The sequence below is a fragment of the Elephas maximus genome, chromosome 11 (assembly GCF_024166365.1).
Source record: "Elephas maximus indicus isolate mEleMax1 chromosome 11, mEleMax1 primary haplotype, whole genome shotgun sequence".
NCBI classification, from domain to species: Eukaryota; Metazoa; Chordata; class Mammalia; order Proboscidea; family Elephantidae; genus Elephas; species Elephas maximus.
The window spans coordinates 115715963-115733848 of record NC_064829.1 but is presented as its reverse complement, the minus strand read 5'-3'; the positions used below and the strand labels follow the sequence as shown (position 1 = coordinate 115733848).

The 17886-nt window shown below is 43.1% G+C and overlaps 1 protein-coding gene across 1 annotated transcript in view; it reads left to right on the top strand.

The window, feature by feature from the left end:
- Positions 1 to 1312: 1312 nt before the first annotated feature.
- The window catches only part of LOC126086329 (zinc finger protein 568-like), a 32936-nt gene continuing 16362 nt past the window's right edge, over positions 1313 to 17886 (top strand). Inside the window, exons 1-5 of the mRNA XM_049902482.1 lie at positions 1313 to 1492; positions 8516 to 8748; positions 8835 to 8998; positions 9437 to 9686; positions 10841 to 10889. Of these exons, the coding sequence (XP_049758439.1) occupies positions 1313 to 1492; positions 8516 to 8748; positions 8835 to 8998; positions 9437 to 9686; positions 10841 to 10889 (876 nt within the window). The remainder of the gene's footprint in view (positions 1493 to 8515; positions 8749 to 8834; positions 8999 to 9436; positions 9687 to 10840; positions 10890 to 17886) is intronic.

Below are 17886 nucleotides of genomic sequence, written 5' to 3'. Positions count from 1 at the left end.
TCTACTTCTTAAAAAATTGACCAGTGGAAACCTTATGTATAGCAGTGGAACATTGTCTGTTAAGTGATACATGGTAAGAAAATGTCCTTATTCTTAGGAGATATGTACTGACATATTTAGAGTGTAGTGTCATGACATTGAATTTATTTTAAATGGTAGAGAGAGAGGAAGAGAATCAAAAGGGCAAATTGTTAACAATTGGTGAATCTAGGAGAGGGACAATAGGAATTCTTTGTACTATTCAATGCTTCTAGAGATTTGGAAATTTTCAAAATGAACAACTGGAGAAAATGTGCCTATGAGTTGACTCCACATTATCATGTAAAAGAAATGTGAGAGGGCACTGAGCAGCATGGGTGTGTACCCAAAGACCCCCACAGGAAAAAAAGAACTAAGGAAGCTGGTCCCTTAATTTGTTTCTTTAAGACAAGAAGTTTCAGGAAAAGCAATGCAGAGGTTTCCATATTTTGGAGGTAGAGGTGGCAGGGGGTAGCATTTCAGGAAACAAGGAGGAAGGATACAGCTTTCAGAAGAGTGACAGTTCATTCTGTCCTCCTACTCTGAAGGAAGGTTCCCTCATCCAGAGATTGGGTGTTCAAATGTTCTGGCCTAAAGTCTAGGAGGTCTGGCTGCTATTTTAGGTCTCTCAATATTAAAACTCCTGGGTTCTAGAAGCATCTTAAATTTTGCTCCCAAACCTTTCCTAACACAAAGAGATGGTGAATGCCTTCCCCTGTTGTTTCTGAAACAAAGCCAAAAATCAAACATGGGCATTATCCAATTCCTTTGAAATCCTATGATTATCTCCTAAAATCTCGAAATCCTGACCTCCATGGTAAGTGTGTCTAAGTTTTCAATAACTATAATGTTTAAAATACTTTTAGTTAAATTTCTTTCGTTTTTGTCCCTTCCCAAAGTTGATGCTTCAGGAAGATGGATATTTATCGTGCATCTTCATATATTCTTCCTGGGCTGTGGTGTACCACCAGGGGTGCAAATACCCCAGTGTGAGCAGCTCGGTGCTTGTGAATGAGAGAAATTTCTCTAAAGATTTCAACCCTGGAAGAATGAAAATAACATGGGTTTTTGAGTCAGACACACCTGTATTTGGGATTTGGCTCAGACAGTTTTAAGACAATTCATTGCCACACAAAACGCACAGACCACACTCACGATTATGTGGTTTATTAGGGAAGTAACAGGCTACAACTTGGAATCAGGATCAACTTGAAAGTAACAGGATACAGCTCAGGATACAGTTCATCAATCAGGATGGCTTCCAATCAAGATAGCTGTCAGCTCTCTCTCGGCCATGCTCACAGGCAGGCCCCTCTCTCGGCTGGCCTCCGCCTGTGGCCTCTCTCTCGGCCATGTCCACCACCAGGCCTCACTGGGCCTGGCCTTTGCCCTGCTCAGGCAAGTGTTACAGCCCTTTAGCTCCACCGACAAGTGCCTGGTGGCACCCCACCTGCAGCAAGCCTCCTGCCTGAAGGTGCTCAGCTCTCTCTTGTTCCATGAGTAGGCAAGCCTAGTTCCACCAACTCCCCAGAGGCACCCCACTCCACCAGGAAGCCCAAAGGTGTTCGCTCAGCTCTCTCATTCCATGGGTCTGCAAGCCCACTGCAGCCACGTAGTAAACTGACCAATCCCTTTACAAGATTGTGGCTTAGTAAATCATCTTGGCACCATTACAAACCCTGGGTCAGAAAGGCTATATGTAAAGAGAAATCTGTTGCACTGAAGATGTCAATACTACCCAAAACAATATAAGGATTTGTCTTAGTTCTCGAGTTCCGCTGTAACAGAAAGATGACAAGTGGGTGATTTAATTAACAGAAATTTATTTTCTCACAGTTTAGGAGGCTAAAAGTCTGAATTCAGGGCACTGGTTCTAGGGAAAAGCTCTCTCTATCCATTCTGGAGGAGAATCCTTACCTCAGCCTCTGTAGAGTTCTCAGCATTCCTTGAAGATCACCGCGTGACATCATTTCTCCATTTGTGCTTGCTTGTCTCAGTACCTAATCTGCTCTTTTTATAACTCAAAAGTGATTAGGTCTAAGGCACACCCTACACTGGTATGGCCTCATTAGCACAACAAAGAAAACCCTAGTCCCAAATGGGATTATATCAACAAGTATAGGGGTTAGGATTCCAACACATATTTTGGGGGGACACAATTCAAACCATAACAAGATTCAATGCAATTCCCATCGAAATTCCAAGTCTTTTTTGAAGAAATGGAATTGCCAATCCTCAAATTTCCATGGTACTGCCAGGGGCCCTGAATAGTCAAAGCAATCTTAAAAAAGGACAAAGTAGGAGGACTCACACTTCCTGATTTCAAAACATATTATATAATAATCAAAACAGCCTAGTACTAGTATAATGATAGACATATAGACTAATGGAATAGGATTGAAAGTTCCAAAATAAGCCCATACAGCTATGGTCAATTAATTTTCAGCAAAAGTGCTAAGTCCATTCAATGAGGAAAGAATAGTCTCTTTAATAAATGGTGCTGGGAAAACTGGATTTCCACATGCAAAAAAATAAAGCTGGACCCATACTGCACAACATATACAAAAATTAACTCAAAACAAATCAAGGACCTTAATGTAAGAACTAAAATCATAGTAATCTTAGAGGAAAACATAAGGACAACACTTTGGGATCTGGTATAACAATGTCTTACATAAGACAACAAAAGCATGAGCAGCAACAGACAAAATAAATAAATTGGACTTCATCAAAATTAAAAACTTTTGTGCATCAAAGGCCTTTATTAACAATGTGAAAAGACAACCTACAGATTGGGAGAAAACTTTAGGGATCATATATTGTGATAAGGGTTTAATATCCAGAATATATAAAGAACTCCTACAACTTAACAACAAACAGACAAACAGCCCAACAAAAAATGGACAAGGGAATTGAATAGACATTTCAGTAAAGAGGATATACAAATGGCCAACAAGCACACAAAAAGATCATCAACATCATTAGTCATTATTAACCCCAAAACCAAATCCACTGCCTTCTAGTCGATTGCAACTCATAGCAACCCCACAGGACAGAGTAGAACTTCCTCATAGGGTTTCCAAGGCTTGTAATCTTTACGGAAGCTGGCTGCCACATCTTTCTCCCATGGAGCCACTGGTGAGTTCAAACTGCCAAACTTTTAGTTAGCAGCCAAACACTTAACCACTGTGCCACCAGAGCTCCATTAGTCATTATTAAACAAAAAAATCAAATCCGTTGTCGTCGAATTGATTTAGACTCATAGTGACCCTACGGGACAGAGTAGGACTGCCCCATAGTTTCCAAGGAGCGCCTGGTGGATTTGAACTGCCGACCTTTTAGTTAGCAGCCTAGCATTTAACCACTATACCACCAGGGCTCCATTAGTCATTATTAGGGAGGAGATGCAAATCAAAAACACAATGAAATAACACTTCACCTCCACTAAAATGACTATGATTTAAAAAAATAATAGTAAGAACAACAGAAAATAACAGGTGTTGGTGAGGATGTGCAGAAATTGAAACCCTCATTCATTGCTGGTGGGATTGCAAAAATGGTACAGCCCCTATAGGAAACAGTTTGGCAGCACCTCAAGAAGTTAAACACAGCCAGCTACCATACGGCCCAATAATCAATCCCAGGTATGTACTCAAAAAAATTGGAAGTAGGAACACAAACGGAAACCCATTCACCAATATTCATTGCAGCCGGGCTCAAAGTAGCCAAAAGGTGAAAACAATTGTTCATCAACAGATGAATGGGTAAACAAAATATGGTATAAACATACAATGTAATGTTATTCAGCCATAAAGAGAAACGAAGTCCTGATATGTGCAACGGCACGGATGAACCTTGAAGACATTCCTCCAAGTGAAATAATCCTGTCACAAAAGGACAAATATTGTTATGACCCTACTTATATGAAATAAGCAAATGTATAGAGACCAAAGTTTATTAGTGGTTACAAGGAGTAGGAGGGAGGGAAGGAGGATGAGTCTTTCCTTAGGGAGCACTGAGCTTCTGTTAATGGTGGTGGAATAATTAGGAAATGGATAGGGATGACAGTTGCACAACATGATGAACATAATCTATGTCACTGAATTGAACATGTAAAAAAAAAAGTTGAATTGACAAATGTTTTATTCATTTTTAGCAAAACAATAACGAAGGTACCACATCCAGATGGTTTATAGAGGAGTATTAGCTAATTTTTGAACTAATAATTGTTATTTATTCATATCCTAGGAAATGATGGAACAGTCTCTAATTTTGTCTGTTGTTGTTGTTAGGTGCCGTCGAGTCGCTTCCGACTCATAGCGATCCTATGCACAACAGAACAAAACACTGCCCAGTCCTGCGCCATCCTTAGAATTGTTGCTACGCTTGAGCTCATTCTTGCAGCCACTGTGTCAATCCACCTCATTGACGGTCTTCCTCTTTTCCGTTGACCCTGTACTTTGCCAAGCATGATGTCCTTCTCCAGGGACTGATCCCTCCTAACAACATGTCCAAAGTATGTGAGATGTAGTCACCACCCTTGCTTCCAAGAAGCGTTCTGGTTGTACTTCTTCCAAGACAGATTTGTTCGTTCTTTTGGCAGTCCACGGTATATTCAATATTCTTTGCCAACACCACAATTCAAAGGCGTCAATTCTTCCTCAGTCTTCCTTATTCATTGTCCAGCTTTCACATGCATATGACACAATTGAAAATATCATGGCTTGGGTCAGGCGTACCTTAGTCTTCAAGGTGGCATCTTTTGTCTAACTACCATAAAAGCTGGTAAGGACACACCAAACAGAAGTATAAATCAATTTCATTTAGGACCATAGATATAAAAATTCCAAATAAAAGGCTGATTTTAATAACATAGGATAAAATTTATACAATGAATTATATCAAAACATTTCCTAATGTTGGGAGAACATTAATAAATCTAATGACAAAATGCGCTGCATGAACAAATTACAAGAAAAAAAATACATGTATCAAATGACACCAATAAGACGATGTGGTAGACAGAATGAATAATGGCCCCCCAAAGATGTCCGTGACCTAATCCCCAGAACCTGTGAGTATGTTAATTTATATGGCAGGAGGGACTTTGTGGATGTAATTATGTTAAGGATGGTGTCTTAGTCATCCACTGCTGCTATAACAGAAATACCACAAGTGAATGGCTTTAACAAAGAGAAATTTATTTTCTCACAGTCTAGTAGGCTACAAGTCCAAATTCAGAGCATCAGCTCCAGGGGAAGGTATTCTCTCTCTGTTGGCTCTGGAGGAAGGTCCTTCTTGTCAATCTTCCCCTGGACTAGGAGCTTCTCTGTGCAGGAACCCCAGGTCCAAAGGACGTGCTCTGCTCCCAGTGCTTCTTTCCTGGTGGTATGAGGTCCCCAAGTCTCTACTTGCTTCCCTTTCATCTCTTGTAAGATAAAAGGCGGTACAGGCCACACTCCAGGGAACCTCCCTTTATACTAGATCAGGGATGTGACCTTAGTAAGGGTGTTACAATCCCACTCTAATCCTCTTTAACATAAAATTACAATCACAAAATGGAGGACAGTCATACAATACTGGGAATCATGACCCAGACAAATTGATACACACATTTTTGGGGGGGCATAATTCAATCCATGACAGATGGTGAGATGGGGAGCTTATCTTGGATTTTCCAGTGGGCCCAATGGAATCACAAGGATCCTTATAAGAGGAAGGCAGGAGGGTCAGAGTCAGAAAATAGGATGACAGAAGCAGATGTTGGAGAACTGTGTTTAGAAGATAGTGGGAGAGACCACATGCCAAAGACTGCAGGTAGCTTCCAGAAACTGGAACAGGCAAGAAAATGAATCTCTCTAGAACATCCAGAAGGAACGCAGCTCCGCTGACACTGATTTTAGCCCACAACACCCATTTTGAACCTCGGACCTCCAGAACTGTAAAATTAATAAATTTGTGTTGTTTTAAGCTACTGAGTTTGTAGTAACTTGTCATAGCAGCATAGGAAACTAATACAGATGATAAAATTCAGCAGTCTTTCCTAATAAACATTCATATTAAATGATTAAGTAGTAAAACCACTGCCATTAAAATCAGGAATAAAACAGATGCTTAAATCATATGATGACTTAACATTGCTTTTACTTGTAACTAACGATCAAGGTCCTTTCAACACATGAAGAGAAATACTGAGAAATACGTGACAAAATGTATTTTATTTACACATAATTTGACTATAAGCCTATACAACCCAAGAGATGGAGATAAAACCTTAATAAAAAACTATTAAGAGAATAAACAAGATATGCTGAACCACTAGCTTTTGTTTAAATTAGAAATAATCAATTAAAGATATAGGGAAAAAACATACACTATAGAAATATAAAATGCATGAGAAAAAATTTTACCAAAAAAACCCATGAGACCTATTTGAAGAAAAGCATAAATTTCTCCTGAAGGATACTAATAACAACCTGGATAGATGGGAAGACACCAAGACTTCTCAAGGGAAAGCTTAATAGCCTAAAAAATTTTCATCCTTACCAAATTAACAAATAAATTTAGCACAATTTTAATAACATAAATTCCAATGTTGTCTTTTTGTGGAACTAGACACAGTGATGAGAAAACACATTTATTAAATTTGACCAAATAATCTTGAAAATAATAATGAGGGATTGCCTACCAAGTATTAAACTGTGCTATAAACTTACAGAGTTTAAAACAGGATAGAATCAGCATAGCCATTAAAATATAAACCTGTAAATCAGAATAATGTGATCAGAAACAGACTTCTCCTTTGTCTATTTTTAAAAGTTGATAAAAGAGTCAATGATAACTTTACTCTCGCCTGGGGGCAGTACAGGTGCATACAGGTCACGTCATGTGTCACTGCTGTGTATTTTATATGACCGTGCATGTGACAAAAACCCTTTAAGCCTCCTATTCCTTATCTCTGAAATGGGGTTAATAATGATGCATTTCCCTGAAAACATCAAATATTCTTTAAAATCAGGATAAAATAAGCTAAATAATTACCTGGTAAATAATTTAAAACAATATTTACGTTTAAAAAAAAAAACAGATTTATTATTGACTAGAATACAAATTGGGCTTCAATTTTTAACAGATTTCAAAGGAAGTTCCTGCTATCAGGGCTGGTTGGGTTTTGTCCCAGATCCCATGGGTAGGCTTTCTTCACTGTTTAGGAGAACGCTGGGAAAGTCTGAGGACCACTTGACCTGGGATAAAGGTTAGCTCCCCAAGAGGACAGAAGTAAGAAGTCCTATGTCACACAGTGGCATAGTGGTTAAGTGCTACAGCTGCTAACCAAAGGGTCGGCTGTTCAAATCCGCCAGGCGCTCCTTGGAAACTCTGTGGGGCAGTTCTAGTCTGTTCTATAGGGTCGCTGTGAGTCGGAATCGACGCCAGGGCACTAGGTTTTTTTTTTTTTTTTTAAGTCACACAGTGGAAACCCTGGTGGCACAGTGGTTAAGACTTTGGCTGCTAACCAAAAGGTCAACAGTTCGAATCCACCAGGTCTTCACTGGAAACCCTATGCGGCAGCTCTACTCTGTCCTGTAGGGTTGACAATGGGCTCAAATATAGCAATGGTTGTGAGGATGGTGCAGGAGCCGGCAGTGTTTCTTATACATAGGGTGACTATGAGTCGGAAACGACCCTATTGGCACCTAACAACAACGTCCTCAATTGAGTTAGGCTCCATTATCCCCATTTCCTGAATGAGGAAAGGTTGGCTGAAAAAGGTCAGGAAACTTCTTTAAAGCTGTGCAAAGTAGTCAGTCAGGCCTGACTAGAAGCCAGGGGTCCTGCCTGAGTCTTCATTCAGGTAAAGGTATTTCTAACCTGCTGAGCTGCAAGGCTGGATTCTTCTCTAGGGTTTCTTTCTCCCTCTCTAGTTTTAGTTTCTCATTTCAGGAGTTTAGAGGAACACAGACTGGTTACTTCATGCCTGTGAATTTTAATCCAGGTCTGAGGAAAGATTATTTAAAAACGATTCTATCCTGTTTTCCTCACTACTTGATACAGTGTCCAATTAACAAAATCTAAAAAGTAATGTGTTCACAAGTACATGATAATGTCTAAAACATAAGGCTATTAAACGAAAAAGAAAAAAAGTCACTCACAATTACACATCCTGGCAATAGTTACCGTTAACAATTGTTAGTGCAACTTTCCAGCGTTCGTATGATCCAAGTGCCTATCTATCTGTATCTATATATTTATAAACATTTCGAAAACAGTATTACCTGTAGGGTTTAGGAACACCTTTTTTCACCCCAAGTGTTTCTTGAACAAACTTCTGTCATTATTCTTTTGCAGCTTCATTTTTATAATAATTACATTGCATTCCCCTACACTGGTATTCCACCGTTTCACCCCGAGCCCAGGGTGGTCCGCTTCCCCTCTTTTCCAGGCCTTCCTCAGGCCCCCATCCTGATTATAAGGCTGCCTCCGTAAATCGTCTCTCCAGCCGCGCCCCCAGCCCGCTAGGCCCCAGGCCTGCGCCAGCACCAGCCGGCGTCCCAGCGGCCAGAGCTGCGTTCCGCTCGGAGCTGCCAGACCACCTGTCCGCTGGCATCACTGCGTTCCCCGCCCCGGACTGACGTCCCGGAGGCGCCCGGGCCTGGGGAATGAATTTCCAGCCCTAACGACCACCCCGCGGCCCCGCCGGGGCTGTGGGACGCCAAGGTCTGAGCCGCCCAGGTTGGGGCCCCGAGATCCGAGCGCGGCTACTTAACCAGAAATTGCTGGACGGCCTGCTCCCCAGCTTTTAACCACGGTTCCCAAAGGCCTGTGGTCGCCCCTCTCCTCCCTCTCCCCGCCCGGTTTGGAGCCAGGGACACCGAGGCCGGATTGGCTTCGGGGACTCGGGACATCTTGGCGGCGGCCTGCCGGAGTTTTTCCGGGCTCTACACTACATTTCCCATGAGCCTCCGCCCCTCAGCGGCCGCCTGTTTGTCCCTCGGCCTATCGGTTCCCCTAGGTCCTCGGAGGAAGCTCAGGCGCATCTAGGCGGTCTCTAGGGTTTCTTTCTCCCTCTCTAGTTTTAGTTCCTCATTTCAGGAGTTTAAGGCAACACAGACTGGTTACTTCATGCGTGTGAATTTTAATCCAGGTCTGAGGAAAGATTATTTAAAAATGATTCTATCCTGTTTTCCCCACTACTTGAAACTGTCCAATTAACCAAATCTAAAAAGTAATGAAGTAATGTGTTCACAAGTACATGATAATGTCTAAAACATAAGGCTATTAAACGAAAAAGAAAAAAAGTCACAATTACACATCCTGGCAATAGCTACCGTTAACAATTGTTGGTGCAACTTTCCAGCGTTCTCATGATCCAAGTGCCTATCTATCTGTATCTATATATTTATAAACATTTCGAAAACAGTATTACCTGTAGGGTTTAGGAACACTTTTTTCACCCCAAGTATTTGGGGTGTCACCTTGGAACACGGTGCGACTTGGCGGGAAAGACAGTGCGGCCGAGGCCGGGGAGATGGTTTTCTCCGCTGGACTACATTTCCCATCGGCCTCCGCGGTCGACGCAGCTTCCGCCCGGAGTTGCGGGCCGAGCTGGGTTGGCGGGAGTTCGGACGCGAAGTTAGGGTGTCCTGGGCGGGGAGCTCGCTAGTTTGGAGGTAGAGTCGGCCAGACCGCACTTCTAGGGCCCCGAGAAGTAGACGGTGAGGAGTCCCGGGCAGTGCTGGGCTCTTTGTGGACCTTCAAATCTGGACGACTGTCATGTCCGGACTGCGCGCCGGCGTTCGGGGAAAAAACGGGGGGGGGGGTGCATTAGGGGTCGTGTGCTCGGGGCCCGAGGTGTCGGGGCTGCTCGCGCTCGCTCGGCGGAGGGAGGTCTCGGTCTCGGGCCGAGCCTGCACAGGGTGGGTGCGGCTCGAGACCGGCGCGGGAGCTGGCTGCGGGTGTTTGGAGGTCAAGTGTCTGGCAGCTGCGAGTCCTACTGCACGGGCGGAAAGTCTGTGCGACATTCCCCGGACGTGGGCGGTGCGCTCGGCGCCCAGTGCCCGGCCACCCGTGATGGGCTCCCTCTGTGTGAGAACCCCGTGTGGCCGCGTCGCCGACGTTACGTTTGGGGCAAGGACTGAGAAGGAGGTGGGGCACCTTCTTCGTACATTCTAGGTCGACGCTGGGCAGTGTCCGGTCGTGACTGTCCTGGGTGTCTGTTTCACACCCCGATTTTGCCAGCTCTTGTAGCTCCCATTGCAGCAGAGCCAAGTCTCTTCTGCATTCCTGGGTCCAGGCCACAGCAGGGGCCAATAGCTCTTCAGCACAGTGAGTAATGCTCTCCCCAGGCGGTGTCTGGTGTCCGGAGATGTCTGGAGCTTGGGGCTGGGGAGCCACTGCTGCTTCTACTTCTCCAACCTTTAACCTCTAGCTGGTGGGGTTTCAGGCCCATAAAGGTGCCACCAGCCTACAGGACAGGAGCGTGGAACCCTGACCGCTGGGTCCACTTAGAGAGAGCTGTCTTGGAGTCTCAGACCCAGTCCCAGTGTAAGATGTTGGGCCTGGATGGACCCCAAGTCAGGCTCCAGTGGAGGAAGGTGGCCACAGTGTGAGAGTGTCCCCCAGGATGCCCATCTGGGGCCCTAACGGTCCCCTGTCATTCTCTGTGATGCTGGAAGTGGGTGGTGGAGTTGCAGGCTCCTCTAGCCTCCCTCTCAGTGCCTGGGGTGGGGCAGGGGCTTATTCTCACTTGACCTCCTCCAGGCTCCAGGAAGAGGCCGGTATCTCATGGTTTCTTAAACCTTTTCCACCTTTTTTCTTTTCCAAGAACCCAGAGGAGTGGGGACAGCTGCTGTACATTCAAAACTATGGGGGAGGTAAGTTTTTGTCCCTTTCTTCTTGGAAAGGACTTCTTGATTTTCAGGACAGGGGAACATATGTTGGTAGTGTTATGGTAAAGGAAACAATAAACAACATTAACAGTGAATGAGCAAAAAAAAAAAAAAAAAAAAAAACCAGTGAATGAGCGTAGCCAAGAAATTGTTAAATTTGATTCAATTGTTAATACCATACAGGGATTTGTAAGATGTTTTGAAAGATTCTGTCCAAGAAATTTTCTAACATTAGTGATTCAGTAAAGGGAAACAGATGAGAAGACATGTATGGAGCAGCTTTCCTAAACCAGCCCCAGACTGTCTGCTTTGCACACATTGTCTCTCGTAATCTATGTTTTCTGTTTCCCTGGAGCTTGTTCATTCCCAGAACCCTCTTGACAGTGAAAGTGTCTCAATGAGGGTACTTTTTCAGTGAAGTAGAAGAATAGGTTAAGGTTACTTCAGTCTCACTAATTTCTTTGTAGTCCCCTTCCAGGTCATAGGTAGTAGCCTATTTGTTTACAAATTTCTAACAGCCTGTAATGCCTGCCTCCTCCCTTCAGCTCTAGATATTTTTCCCCCGAAGTAGAAATAACCTTATTGTTCTCTGTCCAATGATTAAAGTGATATAGGATTCTTGTCAAAATTTCAGAGATTTATTAAGAAAGTTTGTCACCCACGGTCCTACCATTTAGAGATAGTCACTGTTGATATTTTTCAAGTATTTTGTCTGCAGTTATGTGTGAGTGTAATTTTGTTTTCAGAGTGGGATCTTGCTAATAATAGAGGCAGTTAACATGTTAAGCATGCACTTTGTGCCATTTGTAGTTTGAAGTTCTTTACGTGTTATCTTGCTTAACCCACATAATAACCCTATCAAACAATTATTGCTATATTGCATTAATTCTGTGATACACATCCCCCCTGCCACATTTTAGCCTCTTTTAAATCAGGACTGGTTTTACAATTTTTGACAAATCGTGGTTTCATTGACAGCATTTTTTTTTTTTCTGATTTTTTTAGCGATTGCCCCAGAGTTTGCAGTATACATTTAAACTAATGTAACCTCGCTTTCAAATAACACAGCACTACTTCATGGGAATTACAGGTACCTTATAACAAAGTATTCCCAATTCCTCCCTCCCATCGTTTTTAACATTGCTGTCATACATTTCACTTATCCATAATCAATAATCATCTAACATACTGTGCAATTATTTTAAACAAATTATTGTCTGCTAGATCAGTTAAGAATAAGAAAAAATAAACAATTTTACCTTCATTTATCCCTCCTTGAATGTTCTTCCTTTATGTAGATTCAAGTTTCTCACCTATATTATTTTTCTTCTCTCCGAAGAATTTCTGTTAACATTTCTTGTAAGGCAGGTCTAGTGGTGACAAATCCCTCAAATTTTGTCTGAAAAAGTCTATTCTTCACTATTGAAGGATAATTTTGTTGGGTATGGTATTCTAGACTGGCGGGTTCTTTTCTTTCAGCACTTTAAATATTTCACTACACTTTTTTCTTGCTTTCATAATTTCTGACAGAAGTCTGATATAATTCTTATCCTTATTCCTTTAGTGTAATCCTTGTTCCTGTTGTATATTCTTGTTCCTTTGCTATAACTCTTATCCTGTTCCTAAGGTGTTTTTTGCTCTGGCTTCTATCAAGATTTTTGTCTTTGTCTTTGATTTTCTGCAGTTTAAATATGATATGTGTAGGTGTACATTTTTTGGTATTTATCCTACTTGGTATTCTCTTGGCTTCTAGATCTGTGGTTTGGTGTCTGTTAACTATTTTGGAAAATTCTTAACCATTATGTAGTTACTTCTGTTCCTTTTTTCTCATTCTGGTATTCCCATTATGCATGTTACACCTTTTGTAATCTTCCCACAGGTCTTCGATACTATGTTCATTTTCTTTCTGTGTTTTTTCTCTTTGGTTTTAAATTTGGGAAGTTTCTTCTGACATAGCTTCAAGCTCATTGAGTCTTTCCTTGGTTATTTCCAATCTAATGAGCCCTTTCAAGGCATTCTTCATTTCTGTTACTGTGTTTTTTATTTCTTGTATATCCTTTTCAGTATTTCTCATAATTTCAGTTTCTTTGCTTAGATTACCCATCTGTTCTCGCATGTTGTCCACTTTTTTTGTTAGAGCCCTTAGCTTATTAATCATAGTTATTTTAAATTTCTTGTCTGGTAATTATAATGTCTCTGTCGTATCCTAGTCTGGTTCTGATCTTTGCGCTATCTCTTCAGACTGTATTTTTTTGCTTTTTAGTGTGCCTTGTAACTTTTTATTAGAATCTGGACACAATGTATTGACTAAGAGGAACTTAGGTTCTTTGAGTTCTGATGATACTGATGTGGCAGTAAGGTATAAGGGGAGGCACAGCATTCTACAGTCCTGTGATTAGGTCTCAAACTTTTAGTGAACTTGTGCTCTGGGTGGTGACATTCACAGGTACTTCCCAGCCTTTTTTCCCTACCCCTTAGATGAAATGTACCTAGAGTTGCATATTTCCTTTTCCGCACATCTAGCACTAGAATGGTCAGCAGACTCTAATAAAATGCCGTTAGCTAGCCTCTGTAAAGCGTTTTCCTTGAGTGCAGGCCATTGTCAAGGGAAACAGAACACTATTTTGAAATGGTTCCTGCTGGCGCATGATGAGATTTTTCTCTGAGCTTCACAGTGAAAACTGGGTAGGGCTTCTGAAGGTTAAACTCACTAAAATGTGTGCACTCCTCTCCCAAGACTGGACCTCCAGGAGTTTTTGTCCCTTAAGCTCCTCCATACTCTGTCTCCAGCAATTAGTCTGTTACCCGTTAAGTGTTCCCACCTGACGCTGGGTCTGGTGGCAGTGATGGTGGTCTTTGCTCCCATTAGGTGGTGATTCTCTGTATTAGTCTGTCTTATCTCTCCAGCTTTGGGGGCAGCAGTTTGCTCTGTGACCTCAGTCTCCGATGGACCTAAGAAGAGTTGTCAATTTTCAGTTTTTTTCTTAATTGTGACAACAAGAGGCATCACTTCCAAGCTCTTACATGCTAGATTAGAAACTAGAAGTCCGTTTTAACCATTTTTGTGTGTACAATTCAGTGACATTACTTTCACAGTGTTACGCAACCAATCACCATTGTCAGTTTCCAAAGCTTTTTTTTATCACCCCAAACAAACTCATTTTCTGTTTCTTCTTATTTTGAGTCATGCCACATCAGCAAATGACGGTCCTGAAAGCTTTACTCCATCGATGTTATTAAAGTTCATCTATTTTGAAGCAGCAGCTCTTCAGCAGTTGTATTTTGAGTGCCTTCCAAGCTGAGGGCCTCATCTTTCAGCACTGTGTCAGACAGTATTCCATTGCTGTTCGTAAGATTTTCACTGGCCAATTTTTTTAGACAGTAAATCGCCAAGTCCTTTTTCCTAGTCTGTCTTAGTCTGGAAGTTCTGCTGAAACCTGTCCACCATGGGTGACCCCGCTGGTATTTGAAATATTGGTGGCGTAGCTTCCAGCATCACAGCAACACACAAGCCACCACAGTATAACAAACCGACAGACCAGTGGTGGCATTAAACAGTAACTCCATTTTCCCCTACCCTCAGCCTCTGATAACCACTAACCCTCTATGATCTCTATGCATTTACCTACTGTAGGTATATATAAGCGGGATCATGCAGCGTTTGTTCTTTTCTGCCTGACTTATTTCACTCAGCGTAAAGTTTTCAGAGTTCGTCCATGTCATAGCATGTATCGGAACTTCACTCCTTTTTATGGCTAAATAATATTCTGTTGTATGTATGTACCACCATTTATCTGGGGGTGGATACTTGGGTTGTTTCCACCTTTTGGCTGTTATGATTAATGTTGCTGTGAACATTGGTGTACAGTTATCTGAGTTCCTGCTTACAAGTCTTTTGGGTATATAGACCTAAGAGTAGAATTGCTGGGTTATATGGTGTAAAAATTACAGGGGAGTGGTGCCTGACCTCCTCTAACTTCCCAAGGGGCAAGGAGAATCAAGATCAAAGCCCAAGGCTGTTTCCTGTGAAGCAGAGGTCAGACATACCTCCTCTCGCCAACCTTTTTACCAGTTCCAATACCATCCGTCCTTCCCATAGCATTCTCTACTTCTCTGCTGGGTTTGATAATTCGTGGCAGTGGCCACACAGAATTCACAGACAATACTCACAGTTAGGGGGCTTATTAGGGAAGTAACAGGTTACAGTTCAGGATCAGGAACAACTCAGGGTACAGTTCTTTAGACAGGACAGCTTCTCAGCCGTGCCCAGAGGCAGACCTCTCTCTTGCCCTCGGCCTCTTGGCCCTTGGCCCCTCAGGGCTCTTGGGCCAGCCTGGCCTATGCCCTGCTTAGGCAAGTGTTACAAAGCGCTTTTAGCTCTGCTGATAAGTGCCTGGGGGGCACCCCACTCCTCTAGTAAGCCTCAGCCCAGAGGTGCTCAGCTCTCTTGCTCCGTGGGTCAGCATCCCTAGGTCCACCAATGAGTGCCAGGAAGCACCCTACTCCACCAGGAAGCCCCATGCCGGGAGGCTCAGCTGTCTCGCTCCATGGGTCAGCACCTTGCTCCGTGGCCTGGGAAGCCCACTGCGCCATCTCGTGCCAGTCTCCTGGTTCTGCTTCTTCTACTTCTCACCACCTCTCACCATCTCTCGTGTTACAGCTGTCACTATCTCCTGGGTCTAGGAGGTTCTCAGTGCAGGGACCTCAGGTTCAAAGGATGCACTCCACTCGTGTCTCTTCTTCTTGATGGCAATGAGATTCCCCATGTCCATCTCTGGGATGGCTCATTTTAAGCCTAGTGGGATGGCAAAACTGACCAATCCCTTGTTAAGGTTCTATACACCTTATTTGCATGGTCCCACCCTCCCCCCCCCAAAAGGGTACCATGCACCTTATTTGTATTATTGCCAAGCTACCCAAGCCCCTTGGTGGGTCACAAGAGCCTCATAGTCCTCCCCAGTCATTCGGTGGGAGCTGTAAGACTGTGGTGAAAAGGGCCATATAAAAGCAGTCTATTGCATGGGTTCTATTTATTTATTTCTTGTTTTGACACCCTCGATGATGATTTGACTTCTTAAGTTTTCGGGAATGAAATTAAGTTTTTCTGTTTTCTCTTGTGGTTGTTGTTGGTGAGTTGTTTAATTTCTGAGGAACTGCCAAACTTTTCCACAGCAGCTGTGGCATTTTCCATTCCCTGCAGCAGTGGACAAGGATTCCCGTTTTCCCACGTCCTCGCCAAGGCTTATTTTCCATTTCGTTTTTGTAACAGTCATCCTAATGGGAGTAAAGTGGTATCTCATTGTGACTTTGGTTTGCATTTCCTGAATGATTAATGGTGTTAAGCATTTTTCATGTCTTTTTTGGCCATTGGTATATCTTTGGCGAAGTGTTCATTCAAGTCCTTTGCCCATTTTTTAATTGGGTTTTATCTTTTTTGGTGTTGATTTGTAGGAGTTATTTACGTGTTCTGGATGTTAACCCTGCGTCAGATAGATACATGACTTTGAAATGTTTTCTCCCATTCTGTAGGTTGCTTTTCCACTCTTGGATAATAATATCCTTTGATGCACAAAAGTTTTTAAATTTGATGGCGTCCAAGTTGTCTTTTGTTGATCATGGTTTTGGTGTCGCGTCTAAGAATCCATTTCCTAATCCGTGGTCCTGAGGCTTTACCCCTATGTTTTCTCCTGTAAGTTTTGTGGTGTTAGTTCTTATAATTAGGTCGTTGATCCGTTTTGAGTTCATTTGCATATTGGTGTTAGGTAGGGAATAATGTCTTTTTATTTTTTATATTTGTTTTTCGATGCAGTTATTTCTCTATTCCAAGATATTTATTTCACTCTATTATTTAATTTTAAGTATAAGTCAGAATCGACTCAAGGGCAAAGTTCAGGAGGGTTCCCAGCACAGACTAGCTTACGTCTCAAAAGGGACCTGCTTACCGTTCCGGAAAGCCAGTGTTTACTGTTATGACACTGGGCAGGTACACCATAACTCAGGTATCAGCAGGTGCTCTGTGGTTCAGATGCTGGATTCACGTTGCTACGTCAGGTATTGGCAGCTGCATTGTGGCTGCTGCTGTTTCCATGGTCTCTCTAGCTGTCCCTCCCTCTTTCTGCGGCTCTTCTGGACCAGCTCTGCCCTTATCATTGACAGGTCCACCTCTCAACTAGCAGCCTTGGGAGCTCTCTGTGCTGGCTGAACCGTCAATCACTTCTTCCCAGTGGGTACCCCCATGTGCTCCACGGGGGTCCTGTGCACAGGTTTTCTGCAGCCCTGTGCCACCTGCTCTGTGAGCCAGTTTGGCCCCACCACTGTGTTACAGCTCCCAGCTGGGGCATCTGGGCCGGGACCCCTTGCTGGTTCTCTGGGCCTCTCACCACTGCCTCCCAGCTGTGGTCCTTTGCCTCTGCCTCTGTTCCTCTCACCACCAAGCATTATAGCCCTTGGCTGGGGTTTCTGCCATTTTGTATTCTAAAATATTTTTAATATTCAGTTCATCATTTTTTCTTTGTGAGCTTCTTAAGGACAGGAGCTTGGTCAAAATCATCAGTGTACCCAGTACCCACACAGAGCTGCAGGCATGGTGGTTTTTTTTTTATAATTTTTATTGTGCTTTAAGTGAAAGTTTACAAATCAAGTCAGTCTCTCAAACAAAAACCCATATACACCTTGCTACACACTCCCAGTTACTCTCCCCCTAATGAGACAGCCCATTCTCTCCCTCCACTCTCTCTTTTCGTGTCCATTTCACCAGCTTCTAACCCCCTCCACCCTCTCATCTCCCCTCCAGGCAGGAGATGCCAACGTAGTCTCAAGTGTCCACCTGATCCAAGAAGCTCACTCCTCACCAGCATCCCTCTCCAACCCATTGTCCAGTCTAATCCATGTCAAAAAGTTGGCTTCGGGAGTGGTTCCTGTCCTGGGGCAACCGAAGGTCTGGGGGCCATGACCACCGGGGTCATTCTAGTCTCAGTCAGAC